Raw genomic sequence first — 17,614 nt, 5'->3', positions numbered from 1 at the left:
AGGATTCCTAAACATAAGCATAGAGATCCCCATGCTGGTTGGCACGGGTTAAACCTGAAAAGACATTCAGTGCTGACAGACTACTATCTCTCTGTCACCTTTTGAAACCATAGACTGACCTCCCTTCTGTGTATATGTTGCCTGCTTTAAGTTATAAATAACTTGTTTCTTTTTCCTAGTTAATAAACCTAGAGATAGTTTATTAAAGGATTGGCTACAGGTGTTGTCTTTGGTGTAAGATCTGGGGTACCAATTGATCCTGGGTAAGTGACTAGTCTCTTGGGACTGGAAGCACTGTGAATATTTTGTAATTTTGGTTAAGTGCCAATGTATCACTAAGTCCAGCTTGCTTGGGTGGAAAGATAGACTGGAGAGCCCCAGAGGAGTGTCTGCGACTCCATGGTAAGACCGGTACAGTGATCCAGGAATTCACATTTGTTACCAGGTTGAAGTCTAATTATAGAATATACCGCCAGTTTGGCATGTCTGCCCTGTTTTTGCACTCCAGACAGTGTGACACCATGGTTTGAGTTTGCATTCACAACCTGTAAGAACACTGAATATTTTACAGTCTCCAAATATTCTGTATTTAATCGTGGGTCTAAAAATGAACAAAACAAGCTTTTTACCTTTAAATAATTCCTGCCCTTCTGCTATAAGAAGGGGATGGGGGAAAAAATAGCAAACTCCAGTAAAACACTGAAAAAATACATATGCAATAATTGATGCGTGTTTCAAAGGAAAAGTTATAGGATGGTACACAATTCAGTAAGGAATTAAGGACACTGAAGATACAGATAGATGGTGTAAACATGATATAGCACATTGATATTAACAGGTCACAGTTACACTGATAGTAACAACTAAAGCCAAAGTCTGGTGCAATAAATGAGTTTGTAACCAAGTAGCAAGCAAATTATTCACAGGGCTTAGTCTGGCATCTTCACTGAGCAGGGATTTCAGATATTTGTGTTACTAGTGTGACGGGTTGGATCACAGAAACCCCCTCAGAGCTGCCACCTGATGTGCCAAGACTACTTCTGCCCCTGCTTTCCTGCCCAGTCAACCTAGGACTCCAGCACCCTGCCTGGGTTGAGCCAGACCCACTAGCCTGCTGCAACCCAGACCCAGGTCTGAACCATGTCCCCTAACAGCTGTAGGCTCCAATTGAAAGCAGCTTGCAGAAATGTGCATGACTTTAACACTCAGATGCCCAACTCCCAATGGGGTCCAAACCCCAAATAAATCTGTTTTACCATGTATAAAGCTTATTCAGGGTAAACTCATAAATTGTTAGCCCTCTATAACACTGATAGAGAGATATGCACAGCTGTTTTTCATCCCTCGTCCGTCCGTCCCCCCCGTATTAATACATACTCTGGGTTAATTAATAAGTAAAAATGATTTTATTAAATACAGAAAGTAGGATTCAAGTGGTTCCAAGTAGTAACAGACAGAACAAAGTGAATTACCAAGCAAAATAAAATAGAACTCAAGTCTACATCTAATCAAACGGAATACAGAAAATCTCACCCTTAGAGATGTTTCAATAACTTTCTTTCATAGAGTGGACACCTTCCTAGTCTGGGCACAATGCTTTCCCCTGATACAGCCCTTGTTCCAGCTCAGGTAGTAGCTAGGGGATTCCTCATGATGGTTCCTTCTTGTTCTGTTCCACTCACTGATATATCTTTTGCATAAGGTGGGAATCCTTTGTCCCTCTGGGTTCCCACCCTTCCTTCTCAGTGGAAAAGCACCAGGTTAAAGATGGATTCCAGTTCAGGTGACATGATCACATGTCCTGTGAGACCCCCAAGCCTTCATTCCTCCCAGCCTGACTCACAGGAAGGCCTGCCTGCAAACAGAGCCATCCACAGTCAATTGTCCTGGTTGATAGGAGTCATCAAGATTCCAACCACCATTAATGGCCCACACTTTGCATAACTACAATAGGCCCTCAGAGTTATATTTCATATTTCTAGTTTCAGATACATTTATACAGATAGGATGACCACACTCAGTAGATTATAAGCTTTGTAATGATACCTTACAAGAGCCCTTTTGCATGAAGCATATTTTAGTTATATTATATTCACACTCATAGACTCATAGATATTAAGGTCAGAAGGGACCATTATGATCATCTAGTCTGACCTCCTGCACAATGCAGGCCACAGAATCTCACCCACCCAATCCTGCAATACACCTCTCACCTATGTTTGAGCTATTGAAGTCCTCAAATCATGGTTTAAAGACTTCCAGGTATAGAGAATCCTCCAGCAAGTAACCCATGCCCCATGCTACAGAGGAAGGCAAAAAACCCCCAGGGCCTCTTCCGATCTGCCCTGGAGGAAAATTCCTTCCCGACCCCAAATATGGTGATCAGCTGAACCCTGAGCATGTGAGCAAGATTCACTAGCCAGATACCCAGGAAAGAATTCTCTGTAGTAACTCAGATCCCACCCCATCTAACATCCCATCACAGGCCATTGGGCCTATTTACCATGAATAGTTAAAGATCAATTAATTGCCAAAATCATGTTATCCCATCATACCATCTCCTCCATAAACTCATCAACATACTTTTATAAAATCATATAGAGTGTGTCACAACTATGTCATAGTTCACTGGGCCATGAACAAAATCATTTTGTGTTAGTGCTTTTATTCAGAGCTGACGTGTGACGATTATATGGTTTGTTTGCTCTTTTGCTTCAAGTAATACTATGTCTCTACGGCCCATTATAGAAAACATGTCTTATAGTGAATGACTCAAGGTGCTCAATTCATTTAACTTAACAAAGAGAAGGTTAAAGGTGACCTGATCACAGTTTATATTTACCTGTGGCCTTGGAATCTATGAAATACTAAAAATAAATATTAAACAGAACTTAACTACAAACAAACAAACAAAAATCTTGAAGGTTAAACCACGATATACCATTTAAAGAGATCTTTAACTACAAACAAAACCCAGAAAATTCCTATATATATACAAACACACACATATATCACACACACAAAACTATGTTTAAAAGAACGTTATTTAGGTTGCAAAGTCAAATCCTCAACTGTTAGGAAATGCCAGTATTTAGGTTGCTAGTGCTACCTTAATTCAATTCTCTGATGTGTATTCACTATGATATAGTCTTTAATTACATATTCTTTTTTCCCCCTGGACCCTAGTCTTGACCAAATGCACAGGATTGATTGTGGTCAGTGAATGAGCAGAAATTCATTCATGTTTTCTTTCCTACCTGAAGCGTATTCCTTTGTATGAAGTGCACATTGATAACTGTGCTGGTGGAAAAGAGTTTCTTGATTTTAAGGACCGACAGGACAGACACTATGGAGCCTCAGAGGAGTGCATCTGGGAGTGAGCCTCCCAGCCTGGGCAAACAGATTTATCCTACTGGGGCTCAAGCTAGCATACTAAAAATAGCAGTGTGGATGCCAAGGCTTGGGCTGGAGCCCCTGCCATGCACTGTGCATAAGGCTGCGGGTCCACTGGATATCCAGGTTGAGGAAGCATCACTGCCCCTGATTCAAAGAAGAAAGCAGCTGGCCATCAAGGAACCAGAGAGTGAGGAAATCAGAGGAGAGGCATGGCAGTCCATAACCATCAGAGGCAAGAGGACGAGGTGGCATTTTACACAGCTGTAGACAGATGAGGATGGGCAGGCTATGAGAACCAGGAGGAATTCCACACAGCTAGAAGTTTCCAATTGATGCCACATCCTCAGCATGGAAAGGGGAAGCTCTCTCTGATGCTCTAGCTGATTGAATGGAAGGGAGCATTGTAAGAGACATCTGTCTGAGCCCAACCCGTAAGAAAGTCAAGCTTGCCCTCCCAAATACCTGCATCCATTCAAGGAAGACAACAATCCTTGTTGGAGATTCTATACTGAGAAGAACGGAAAGACGGTTCCACAAGGGCCAGGCAGATGACAGCCCTCCCAGAACCAAGATAGGTTTCTGAAGTCAGTGGGGAAGGATCCACTGGTGAGGCTGCCTATTGGCACTAATGACACTGTTATGGGGCACCTCACAGATTATCGATGACTTAAGGGACTCAGAAGGGTGCTGAAAGAGAGGAATGCCTGAATGATCTTTCTTGGAGATCCTTCCTGTCCTATAAGCAAAGGAAGATTATAGGAGTGAACTGCTGGCTAGGGAAGTGGTGTACAGGTCTGGCTTTGTGGATTATTGGGCCACCTTCTATGGGAAGAGGGGTGGCTGTAAAGTTTGGATGGCCTCCATCTCAGTACAAGGGGAACCAGTCTTCTAGCTAGGCTGGCTTCTGAACATGTTGTCTAGAGTAGTAAGGGGGCAGTGGGATTCACTAGGGGACTTATGTGCTTGGATCGTTCACCTCCCAGGACAGTGCCTTAATCACTGTGTTAACAGGTATTCTAGGGCCGGGCTCTTTCAATCTCTCCTGTCCACTTTGTATAAATAATTAAATAGAATAGCTGAAAGCCCATGCTGTTATGTGTGTGTGGCATTTGGGCCAAGTATTCCACCAATGCAATGATTGCTTGCAAATTAGCTGCAGAATAAGGGTGCTGATTGGTTGAGTTACTTTTGATATCACAGTTGTCTAGGCCTCTTGGAATGGCATAACTGTATGCTGCACAGTCAAATGGTATAACAAGAACCAGTGGCTAGAAGTTGAAGTTGGATCAATTCAGACTAGACGTGAGGTATACATTTTTAATAGTGAGGGTAATTAACCATTGAAACAATTTATCTTTCATGGATTCTCCATGACTAGCAATGGTTAAATGGTTAAATAAAGATTGAATTTCTAAATCACAATAGAAAAAACATCGTGATGTACATTCTCTAGCTAACACAGAAGTCCTGTGGCCATCATTACACAAGAGTTCAGACTAGATGATCACAACGGTCTCTTCTGCCCGCACAGTCTATGGATATTTTGTTTTCCCTTTTTTCAATGTGTAGCTCTCTGCCTTATTTGCCACACACTGTTAATACCCTGCTCTGAAGACAGAATTCTTCATTTCCTCATGCACTTTTCTATGGCGCTCATCACTATAATATCTCAATGCTTCACAAGCACTGATTAATATATTTTCACAACACTCCTATATGATGAAGGGGTATTATCATCCTATTTTACAGCTGGAGAACTGAGGCACAGAAAGATTAAGATCAGAACTATCCACTAATTTTGGGTGTCCAATTTGAGACACCCACCCATTACATATAATCATCTGGCACATTTATATGGCTGCCATTGACTTCAGTTGCAGCTGAAAATGCTCAACACTTCTGAAAGACAGATTCCCAGAGTCTAAAGTCAGAAAATGAGGAATATTGACCAACTGTGAACATTTGATACCATCACACAAGAACTCTTTGGTACCGATAGAATCCAGTTCCCCACAGCAACATTCAACCACCTTAACTCTGCCTCTCTTTTCTCGCGATTTCCTGTCTCATTTACTACACACCTTCCAACTTCTGTAACCATTAAAGCAAGAGTCTTACAGATAACAAAAAGAAAAGGAGTACTTGTGGCACCTTAGAGACTAACAAATTTATTTGAGCATAAGCTTTCGTGAGTACTCACTGTAGCTCACGAAAGCTTATGCTCAAATAAATTTGTTAGTCTCTAAGGTGCCACAAGTACTCCTTTCATAGAATCATAGATCAGAAGCTAGGAATTGTAGAAAATTGATAAGGGACCGCGACAAAGTTGGGGATTTTTGTAGTGTTTTACATGAATAGTGTATGCACTCAGTTTCCCTGTGTGCTGCATGTTTAACAAGGTGGTGGGAGAGGGTTTGTTGTTGCAGAGGACCAGGTGTGAATCTTGCCTGGCAGCCGCGACCCCCAGACAATGACCTGGAGATGCGCAACCCTAACAACTGGTGACCTGGTGACTAACCCAGCTCGGCAATCAGTCGGTTCTGGCCAGTGGGAGGACAAAGGAGAGAGGACCCCGCTGACCTGACCAACCAGTTCCAGCCAGAGAGGAACAAAAGATGGAAGAGAGAGGGCCCTACCATTCTGTTTACGTGGGACAGAAAACAAAGGACAGGGGAGGAGCTGTTGGGGCCAGTGATATAGGATGCCTCGGCTGGAAGGCGGGGGCTGCTGGACTGGGTAGAGAGTGCAGTCAGAGCCCGCCTGGATGCAGGAGAGACTTAGATGTCCTGTGCTGAGGGACGCCAGGCCTGAGGGCCCGGAGAGTTTCCTGTGCTGGGTTCAGATGCTCAATAAACCCTCCTGTTTTACACTGGTGGAGAGTCACTCCAGTCTAGAGATCAGGGTTGCATTATTCCCTCTGGGTGTGGAGGCCCTGGGGGTCCAGAGCCAGTGGACTCCCTGTGGGGCCCATGGCAAGAGACAGGAGTGCTGAAAGCTCAGACAGAGAGTGCAGTTCCAGGAGGTGGAGGGGCTTAACCCCTGAGAGAGAGCAGACCCCCGAGAAGGGCTGTCACACTGAAGGGGGTTCCTCCCAGGGACTGTACAGAGCTGAGAAAGAGCACAAGTCCTGTGAGTCTGTGAAGGGACACAGAGATATACGGCCAGCAGAGTTAAGGACAATAAGGAGTTTTAAAATATATTAGGAACCAAAATGATCCTGACAAAAGTCCTGTCCATTACTAGATGGAAATGGTAGAATTATCAATAGTAATGGAGAAAAGGCAGAAGTGTTTAATAAATATTTCTGTTCTGTATTTGGGTGAAAAAGAAGCTGGCGACTGTCTCCTCATATGGGGATGATAACACTCTTTCCATTCCACTAGTATCTCTGGAGGATGTTAAACAGAAGCTACTAAAGTTATACACTTTAAAACGAGCAGGTTCAGATAAAACTCTTGGCTGCAAGTTAAAAGAGCTGGCTGAAGAGCTCACTGGACCGTTCACGTTGATTTTCAGTTAGTCTTGGAGCACTGGAGATGTTCCAGAGGACAGGAAGAAAGCTAATGTTGTGCCCATTTTTAAAAAGAGTAAATGGGATGACCTGGGTAATTATAGCACTGTCAGCCTGACATCAATCCCAGGCAAGATAATGGAGCAGCTGATATGGGACTCGATTAATAAAGAATTAAAGGGAGGGTAATGTAATTAATGCAAATCAACATGGGTTTCTGGAAAATACATCTTGTCACACTTTTTTTTTACGAGATTTGTAATTTGGTTGATAAAGGTAATAGTGTTGACATAACATACTTAACCCTCTGTAAGGCTTTTGACTAAGTACCTTGCAACGTCTGAGAATGATATAAAACTAACTGATAGGCCTCAAAACAGGACTGTAAACAGGGAATGGGAGTGGCTGTGCTTCCCGTGGGGTCCTGCAGGGATCTGGTTTTGGTCCTACGCTGTTTAGCATTTTTATCAATGACTTGGAATAAAGCAAAATCATCACAGATACGTAGTAAATAATAAGTGGTAAATAATAAAGAGGACAGCTCACTGATTCAGAGCGATCTGGATCTCTTGTTAAACAGTTTGCCAGCAAACACTATGGCTAGAGGTAAGTGTATACATCTAGGACCAAACAATGTCAGCCACACTTACTGGATGAGGGACTCTATCCTGGGAAGCAGGGACTCTGAAAAAGACTTCAGAGTCATGGTAGAATATAAGCTGAACATGAGCTCCCAGGGTGATGCTGTGGCCCAAAGGGCTGATGCAATCCTAGGATGTCCAAACAGGGGAATCTCAAGTAGGAGCAGAGAGGTTATTTTAGGTCTATATTTGGCACTGGTGCCACTGTTACTGGAATCCTGTGTCCAGCTTAGGTGCGCACACTTCAAGGAGAATGTTGACAAATTGGTGAGAGTTCAGATGAGAGACACGAAACTGATGAAAGGATCAGAAAACCTGCCTTAGTGAGACTCAAGTTCCTCAATCCATTTAGCTTAGCAAAGAGAAGGTCAAGGGGTGACTTGATCATGGTCTATACGTACCTACATGGGAAACAAATATTTACTAATGGGCTTTTCAATCTAGCAGAGAAAGATCTAACATGATCCAATGGCTAGAAGTTGAAGCTAGTCAAATTCAGAGAGGCAATAAAGCATACATTTTAAAAGATGAGTGTAATTAACTATTGGAACAATTTACCAAAGGTTGTGGCGGATTCGCCATCACTGACAATTTTAAAATCATAATTGGATGTTTTTCTAAAAGTTCTGTTCTAATAATAATTTTGGGGAAGTTCTATGGCCTGTGGTATACGGGTGTGTGCGTGTCAGACTAGATGATCATAATGGTCTCTTCTGGCCTTGGAATCTATGAATCTAATGGGCACAGACTTTTGTGTCTGTTCCCTCCAAGCTTGAACCCTTCTGATCCATCCCCTCCAACCTGTCCCTGTTCCATTGCGGTCTCTTCCCCACCTGTCTCCTCACCCTAGCTCCATTCTCCTCAACTAGCCAGCACCAGTTTCTAATCCTCCATCTTCTCATCCTAGTCCCCGTCTCCCCCTCCAGACTCCTGTCCCGTCTCCCCGATTCCTATTCTCAGTATCCATGCCCAGCCAGTCCCACTTTCCCTTCTTCCAGATCGTCATCCAATCGGTCTACTTCCCCTCCACCTCCTTCTCCCTACTTTACTGGTTTTCAGTCCCAGTTTCCTTGCCCAGCCAATCCCAGTCTACTCCCAATACCTAGTCTCCTTCCCTCCCCCATGCTCCTTGTCCTAATCCACTCCTCCACACTGAGAGCAGAGGAGAGTCAGGCTCCATGCTTTCATTTATGGTGTCTGGTGCTGGTCCAGCCCAGAACAGCAATTAAAGGGAAAGACCTGCTCTGCCCCCAACAGCCTCAGGCTGGAGCAGCCTCAACGCAGGTGAAGTCTTTTGGAAATTTAGCTGCAAAGCTCTAGCAGGTGTCCTCTGAGCATGCGTAATCTGCTGTTTTTCAAAGTCTGATGACTTGGTCAAGTTTGGGCATATTTAAAAGGGCTGGCAAAAGGCAGGTCCCCGATATAAAGGCCAAGTCCCTGCCAAATTTCGAAACCCTACTTCAAAGAACAGGGGCAGGAGAGGTTCTAAAAGAAAAGGACATCAGAATTTAATATGGGCACAACATATTTTTCCTTACCCCTGTTCCTACAGCTAAGCCATTTTGGCTGAAGGTCTTTAAAATAATTCTGCCTGAAACAGACACCCTGGGTGGAAAATTTCAGCCCAGACAGTCACAGTTTGGCAAAAGTGATAAGAAATTGAAAATAGCATCTTCTAAAAGGAAGTGTCAGGCAGCCTTCACACTAGTTGGTGCTGTCAGCCCCACCTATAACACTCACGTATCTACATTAACAATCTTCTCCCCACATACCCAGGCGCACACAACCAAGCTATGTTAAAAAAGAATGTTAAAGTTGCCAAGTCAAGCGCTCACAAAGGAGGAAATGCCAGACCTTAGTTCAGTCCCCTAGTGCATTATACCACCTTTAATTATATAATATACAAATGCTCCCCTGCCTCGTTCAGTGCACTTTTAAATGGAGAGTTTCGTTATATCAGGAAAGAGATCACAATTCATGTCAACAATACACCCCCCCACCAGTCACACCAAGTTCCTTCAGCTACTGCAAGTGATATGTTCCCCGCGTGCGAGTCAGAACTCACCCTGGGATGTAGTGAGGTTCGGGGGTGAAGAGATGGTGTTTCAGTGGGGCTGCCATTGTCGCTCAGCATCTGTGCTTGGGTCTTCAACTTACAGGGGGCAGCTGCTGGGCCGAGGTGAGGGCAAACACCATGGTTGCTGTGGCAACCATTGTGAAGCTGCCATAAAGCCACAGCAGCAGCAATGCCAGAAAATTGAATACGCTCATAATTAGGCTGCATACCAAACGAAGCCCTGTACGTATCGGTTTTCTGGATCAACGTGTACAACAGACAACTGGCCACGTTCCGAGGTGAGTCTAGGGTCTCTCCAGGATGGTGAATGAAAGGGCTTTTCTTAGACTTGAACTACCGTACTTGAGTTAGCATAATACGTTTGGAAAGCCCCCGAATACTTTGGTAAGACACAGTTTAACACCTTTAAAGTTGTGTTAGCAGGTTGTGTAGTAGCCTATGTCATGTAGCTTTCACCTATATTGCAAAATACCCAGCTAACATGATTGTGAAGTTGTTAAACTGTGTCTACACGAGGTGCTTCAAAGTACTTCAAATCATGTTAGCTAACTGGATTTTAAAAAGTGCGACCTGTAGCCTAGCCAACATAACACACAAGCCAGACTAATGTTCCACAGGCTGTCCCAGTGATTTGTGCACTGTAAAAATGGCCTCTCTGGCCATACAGGCAACTTTCACTACTCCAGGATCAACCTGGCTGAAAGTTACCAGTTTAAACTTCCCAAAGTAGCCATACAGGATTGTGATGGGACAACTGCCCCTCACTGGTAATGTAAGGGGTTAAAGCAACACTGGGGAGGCTATATGGGAGGCAGCCACTAAGGAAAAGACTTGTAGTGCCAGCCAATTAGGAGAAGGTTTATTGGAGGAGCCAATCAGGGCTAGGCTGGCCCATATAAGAAGAGGCTGCAGAGCAGGGGCAGTCACTCCCTAGAGTTTGAGGGAGGAGGGCTGGCTGCTTAGAGGGCTGGAGCACCATGGACAGAGCAGTGCTGGGCAGGGTCAGCAGAGCAGGAGAAAGCTCCAGGCTGACGGCTGCCCAACTGAGACCCTGATACCAGGGCAGAGGAGGTGCTGAGGCTGTGGGGAAGTGGCCCAGGGAAGGAGATGGCAGACTTGGAGGAGGGGCAGTACGTGGCTGCCAGCTATAGGGTCCCTGACTCAGGGACCCTCCATCCCTTGCCCCCGCTGGCCACTGAGGGAAGTGGCCAGTGCATGGACTGCAGTCTACCAATGAGACGAGTGGCTAGAATCTGGACCGCAGATTGCCACTGAGGCAAGTGGTAGGACTGAGGACTGTCGGTCCCCTGGAAGGCGAGAAAGAACTGAGTGGGGCACAGCTGGAGGGCTGTGTCCAGAAGAGGATGATGTGGTCTGGGGAGCAACACAGGTCCTGGTCACGGAGACAGGAGTGACAACTGGTGAGACACCACCTGAGCAGAGTGCACTGGCAACACCGAGCTAATTCCCAGGATGGCCAGCAGGAGGTGCTGTGGCGGTGAGTCTATGACACTCACTACTTTTGGAGAACCACTTCCAGAGCCATCTGAACACTGGTAATCAGTCTGGATCTATAGTGCCTATTAACAAGAGATCCCTGGGGCTGCCAGCCACAGACAACAAAACTCTGACTGCTTTTTGGGCCAAGGCATCAGCAATTCAGGGCCTTAGCTTCTGAAATCAATCACAGAAGGTATACAATGGGATTTCAAAACAACTCGCTGAACAGATAATTGCATGCACCAGTAGCCAGAGCTGGGATGAAATCAAGGGGTGGAAGGTGGTCTATGAGCAGGCCAAGGCAGTAGCGGTAAGTTCAGGGGAGCACAGTAGGTGTCCATTTTATGCTGCATTTTGAAAGACTGACCCATCACGAGCACAGAGCACTGAATGGACATGGCCTGCACTTGAGGATGTTACAGTCAGAAAAGCGATCAGCTCTGCTACCCAGGCCAAACCTGCTGAGCCCTGCAAGAATCACACCAAGCTTGCCAAGACCCTCGCGAGTTAATGAGAGACATGCAGGCTGCTCCACTTCAGGAGACAGAGCTTGAAGAGGACATGCCATCCCGACCCAGTCAGTCCTGTTTGTTCGTAATATCTCTTTTCTTGGACATTGTGGACATGTTGTGAGTGTTCAGACAAAGCTGCCGGTGGTGGCAGTGTTGTTATGGGGAAGTTCTGGCTCTATGATAGGGTGGAAATGTCCACCTGTCTCTGTGGTTCCCTCCACCTCTCTGGTCATTCCTGCTCTGGTTACTGTGATGAATATGGGAATGAGCTAATAAAATATTACAGAAATCTGTATGACCTATCCACTTGGCATGGCTATCCCTTGGGGAATGTGGGGGAGGGAGAACTGATTTTTCTCCCAGATGCATGGGAGATCAGAGAAGGTATCTGAGACATGGATCCATTAGGGCTGTGGGGGTGGGGGTCAACTCATTTGAATGGAACACCCTACCGAGATAATGGAAATAGCACACCAGGTATTTCAGCCGGAGTTCCCACAGTACCCTGCTGCACATGGAACTCTGTCTGGGTTCCCAAAGGATCCTGCAGGGCCCAGGTCTTGGAGGTCTCTTGCTGTGCTGTCAGAGTCTTCTCCCTCTGAGACTGGGCCCAATGCTTCCAGCAAAGCCAAGCATTGTTCCCTCTGCCCCTTGGCTTCCACCTGTAACCAGGCCAACTCCTGCTCTACTCAGACCAGCTGGCTAATGACTTTCCCTTGGTATATGTTGGACTCGTCCAACTCTTGTTGGCACTTCCTCAGCAGGTCCCTCACATCTTGGGCATCATGGTCTCACCACTGGGCTCTTTTCCGGTGTCTCCTTACCCTGGCTCCCAGCCCCTCTGCTTTCTTTCCCATCTGGGCCCAGACCCTCTCAGTCCTGGGTCACTCTCAGGTCTTTCCCACATGAGGGCTAAGTAACCCACCCAGTCTCACCCCAAGATTACGGGCCACGCCAGGTCCTTGATCACACCAACCTGGAATCTAGCTCTCCGGCCCTGTACCTCCAGCCCAGATTCTGCTGTGGGATAGATTCGGGTCTCTCCATGTACATTGGAAACGTAGTGGGAGGTGTCAGTCCAGGCTAGTTGCCTTCACCTGGTCCTCCCAAACCACGGTGTACCTACACCCTGAGTCTAACAGGCCCTTAACTACCATTCCTCGCAGCCTGTCACTACCCCTTGGTCAGGCCACCCTCATCTTTGGCGTAGACCCCCCCCACTGATTGGTCCCACTCTCACAGTTTAAAATAGTCACATTCCATTACTGGTCAGTTCCTGGCCCCACCTGTAGCAGACTACCAGGTCTCCTAGCTCCTTCGCACTAGTACTTCCCATAGGCTGCAGGGCTCCCCGGACTCCTTGCAATTGCAGTGCACCCTTTGAGTCTAGAAGCCTTGGGCCTTTCCCCCTTGTGAGCTTCCCTGGGCCACCCCCGGTGCACCCCTCTCAGTTTACCAGACAGCTTGGGCCATTCCTCTCCTTTGACCTCAAAGTAGGCCTCAGCTCACTTGATTGCTTCCCCCACTAAGGCTGGCTGTAAACTCCTTACCCAGCTGTGCCCCTCCTGGTAGGACCTTCATGAATTGCTCTAGGACCACCTGATCCAGGAGCTTCTCCACCAAGCTGATCTCTGGACAAAGTCAGCGCATTGCCAGGCCCCGTAACTTCTGCGCCAGAATCCGTGCCTGCTCCCCTTGCGGGAATGATGCTGTCTGGAACTTGTGCCTGTACGTCTCTGATGTCAGCCCTAGCCAATCCAAAATGGTTGCCTTCACCACTAGGTAGGAACTTGCCTGCTCATTGCTTACCACCCAGTAAGCTGTCTGTGCCTCACCCATCAGGAACGGTGCTACACAGACTGCCCAAGTTGACTCTTTCCAGTCTGCTGCTTTGCCACCTGCTCAAAGGTCTGAAGGAAGGCCTAGGGGTCATTGTCTGATCTGAGTTTTGCCAGGCCTGGAGCCAGCCAACCACCAGTTCCATCACCGACTGGGCTCTTGGGTGTGGTGTGACCCGACCGCCTCTGTATCCACTCCTGCTGGTTGAAGTGGATCTCCTGCCACCATTGTTGCACCACAAACTGGACCTCCTATTGCCATTGCAGGTTCTCCATTAATTGCATCAGTAGGGCCTGGGTCAGCTGCTGCTGCCCCTGCATAGCAGTCTCCTGATGTTGCTGGCCTGCCACCAACAGGAATATCCCCTCGTCCATGGCCATGTGCCCCTTGTTGATCAGAGGTCAGTCCAAAGGATCCCACTTCTGGTACTAAATGTAACAGCATGGCACCCACCTCTCACGCATGCCCCTTCTGGTTAGGTGTGTCTGCAATATCAGGCCATCCCCTCAGGGCTTCCTCCCTGGAGGCAATGGTTTCACTCTCTTGGTCTACTCTGGCCCCAGCTGGGCCACTAATAGTTCAGTTCCCCTTCTGGGGGTCTCTTGCTGTCTGACTGTAGGACAGTTCCCCACTGGGCTATGGGGGGACACCCAGGCCCACCCACTACTCTGGGTTCCAGCACAGGGACCCTAAGAATAGCAGCCACATGCCATCATGTCCCTTTAACTACATTGCTTTCAGTTCCCTGGGCCACTTTTCCGTGGCCCCAGCCTTTACCAAAGCTTCATCCTTACCCCGGGGCTCATCTAAGTTCAGACCCAGAAGCCAGCCAGGAGCTCTTTCTTCCTTACTGCTCCAGTCCCTGCCAGCACTGAGCTGTCCACGGTGCTGCAGTTCCCTTTAGCCAGTCAGGAGCTCCGTTTGTGCTCCTCTAGATCCAGCAAGGAACTGACTGTCTCTAGCTCTGCACCTCCTTTTAGATGGCCCTCCCGCAGAAGCAGCCACTCTAGGCTGCTTGGACTCCTCTACTGCTCCTTTCCTGGTACAGGTGTGGCAGGACACTGAGGCCTCCAGTAAGGGGCCTCTGGGCCTAGCCCACTCCACCACAGACAGCCTGCATGGCGAGCCAAATCCTCCTCCCTGCACAGTGGAACCATACCAGTTCCCCTCCAGTTTGGACCATCTGACAGGGCAAGGGAAGCATCTGACACAGGCTGTTTACATCTGTCTATGATTAAAAATGGAGAACTCTTCTTGGTTGTAAAAGTACCTGTTATATTTCCTCAAACCTGAATGTTTTGAGGTAATATAACAAGGACAAAAATACTAACTGAAAGAAGTGAGACATTTAAGGAGAGGTGTCCCAGGGCACCAGGAGAACCACTGCAGTGATGCTTCCATTTGTCCTTCAGCCTTTGTCAATTCTGCCTGGATGATGCAGGCCTTTCTTCTCAAATTATGCTTAGAAATTCCTTCCTGTGTCCATTTTATGACATGACCAATGGATGTTCATTCTAAGGTCACAAACTGCCATTTATATAACAAGGCTACAGCATGTTGATCTAGACATATGTCCTCTGTGCAGACACTCAGATAATAAGGAGAAATTCACCTCTGTTGAGTTTACCATCAAGATTTATTGATATGAGAGACAAATGTTGTATGAATCAATATTTAAACTGAGGGAAACTAAATCCTGACATTAACAAACACAAGAAGTCAGTTTACATACGTTTACATATTCCAAATGTTTTAAATCAGAAGTATCTACAGCTCTCTCCTGTGGCTGTGAAGATGATGGCAGAGAGCCAGAATCAGACTATTATTTGCTTCCTAGTAGCCAGTCAGGAAGCATATAATTGCATAACTGAACTGATTGGCTGAAGCAAGAAAAATTGTTAGCTTCTGAAGAGCCAATCAGGATGCAGTCATTTGCATATGAGATCTAACTGGTTAACATTGTTACAGACTTCAGTATAGTTGATCTCTGAGGAAGCAAACAGCAGAAATTTCCTGATGCATCACAGGACAGTTTCGAGCCAATTCTACACCAGGATTTTCTTCTTGCACACACAGTCTTATTGTAGCTATATACACTTTCCTTCTCCCTAATGGCCTCCCCCTCAATACACACAGAGCTCTTCACATCAGCCCATGCGCCGGCAGGGGATAGAATATGCTTGTGACTCAGGAGAGGTTAAGACTAATTCCTGCTCTGAATTAGGTGCTTTATAAGAGTTTAAAAAGCCTGGAGAAGGAAATGCTAAATTTTCACCTTCTCCACTGTAGGAGATTTTTCGTTTGGCCCTGAAGCCCGTCATGACATGATTAATAAGGGGGACCATCCACCCAGACCCCCGGTAAACCAGCAATGGGGAAAGTAGGCTCTGAATTCTCTGCCCCCCACAAAACCTTGGGGAAGAGCATTCTGTGACATCATCAAAACAAGACATCACTCGCAGTTCCATGACTAGGTATCTCGTAGGTCGGCGGCACAGGGTGTGAAGAGCAAGCCCAGCACAGTCAGCAACAACAGTCTCCTCTGGCGTGTCAGCCCCTCCTTGCCAGAAGGAAACCTCCCACAGGGCCAGGCAGGCAGCACCTTTGCCGGTATGGTAGAGCTGGCCCTGCCGCAGCAGGAATGTCCGACATGTTGACAAGACCAGTACAGATGGGCAGATGCTGGCGTGGTAGGTGCTCTCTCCCTTGTGCTCAGGCACGCACTGAGCTCTGACAAATGATGCAGCAATTCGGCTTTCACCCATTCCGTCTCACCCAATGTGAGCTCCCTCCCACCACATAACAGCATTGACCTAGACATCTCATATTAATGGGTATTTATACAGGATTCATTGCACATCAGTCCATTCTGGCTACAAGTTCATAAGGATAATAAATCTACATAGAGACAGTAGTACGGTATCAGCTATTTTCCAATACAAACCTCTACCCCAACCTTTATTTGTAGGTCAAAGAAAGATCCTCTACTACAGTGACCTTCCTATGACCTTTGACATTCATTTTTTAAAGATAAAAATCCAGTGTGGGAAAAAGGCACATATATAACAAAAGCAGTGCTTACTAACCACAGGAATAAAAGGACACGGACTTGGACTCTTCTATCCACATCAACTGCAGTCCCTGATCATATTACCTCCAAACGGTTGCTAAATCTAACTCTGTCTGGTTCTCAAGTCCCCGTAACCACTGCCTATTTCTATTCATTTATAGTTAGTTACATCATATATATTTTCTTTAGCAAGGACATACTGAATTGCTTGCTAACGTGCACAGAGCTGCTATATTTTTAGAAGACTGGAGCCTTTATTTCTCTGCATCCTTTCTTCCAATCCTAGCTCCTGAGCTGTTAGCTTTCTCTTCTTGTCTCTTTGGGGAGAGCTGAGAGTCCCTTGTAAAGTCTTCTCCAGTTTTTCTGTCCACAGGTGTCTGTAGCCACGGGGTGCCAAAGAAACCCCCCTCACAGTATTCCCAGGAAATTATGCAGAACAGGAGATGATTCTTCTACCAATAAAATAGGTTTCCTCTGGTCATGTATGTCAGACCATGGCCAATAAAACGAGCAGCTGCCATGGACATCTCAATTTAAAAGAGATTACAGTCTAAGGGACTGTAGTGAGGGCCGCCTGCCCATCTGTTTGGGAGAGACAGGCAAAAAGAGACACCACCAAAGTCATCCTGTTCTCAGCAATTTGTCTCTTTTCCGCTCAGGTCAAATGTTACAGTCCATTTGTTCTACCAGAAAGTGGTGAATCGTATCAAAAGTGGGACGATCCTTTATATCTCGGCTCCAACACTTTAACATCAGGTCAAACACAGAGTTTGGACACAGAGATGTTTGGGACAGATAGATCTGCAAGCAGGAAAAATACAACTACTTCAGGGTTATTAATTACCCAATTAATAACAAGGGATGGCTGCCCTTTCTCTAGATTTTACAAGACAGTGACCAGCCATGCATTTTCTTAACACTTACTGGGGTAACTTCCTCTTAGCAGGTAAAGTTTCAATGTCATTTTTTTTGTCAGCCCCCCAGGGAGGAAACCGATACATGCATACACATTAGCTATGTGGGTGTTTTGTTAGCTCAGTTGATAACACAGCTGTGATCAGAAAAAGG

At 46.2% G+C, this 17,614-nt stretch overlaps 2 protein-coding genes across 3 annotated transcripts in view; both read right to left on the bottom strand.

The window, feature by feature from the left end:
* The window catches only part of CIMIP2A (ciliary microtubule inner protein 2A), a gene marked incomplete at its 3' end in the record, with an annotated part of 72,867 nt that extends 63,174 nt beyond the window's left edge, over window positions 1-9,693 (bottom strand). Inside the window, exon 1 of the mRNA XM_084650370.1 lies at window positions 9,614-9,693. Within this exon, the coding sequence (XP_084506496.1) occupies window positions 9,614-9,669 (56 nt within the window). The 5' untranslated portion in view covers window positions 9,670-9,693. The remainder of the gene's footprint in view (window positions 1-9,613) is intronic.
* Window positions 9,694-15,093: 5,400 nt separating this feature from the next.
* The window catches only part of LOC311531922 (discoidin domain-containing receptor 2-like), a 158,844-nt gene continuing 156,323 nt past the window's right edge, over window positions 15,094-17,614 (bottom strand). For both annotated transcript variants that reach the window (XM_084649782.1, XM_084649783.1), the window contains exon 17: window positions 15,094-17,347. In XM_084649782.1, coding sequence (XP_084505908.1) covers window positions 17,207-17,347 — 141 coding nt within the window. In that variant the 3' untranslated portion in view covers window positions 15,094-17,206. The remainder of the gene's footprint in view (window positions 17,348-17,614) is intronic.

This window comes from Lepidochelys olivacea (assembly GCF_965140295.1).
Source record: "Lepidochelys olivacea isolate rLepOli2 genome assembly, chromosome: 16".
Lineage (NCBI taxonomy): Eukaryota > Metazoa > Chordata > Testudines > Cheloniidae > Lepidochelys > Lepidochelys olivacea.
This window is presented reverse-complemented; position numbering and strand designations above follow the sequence as displayed.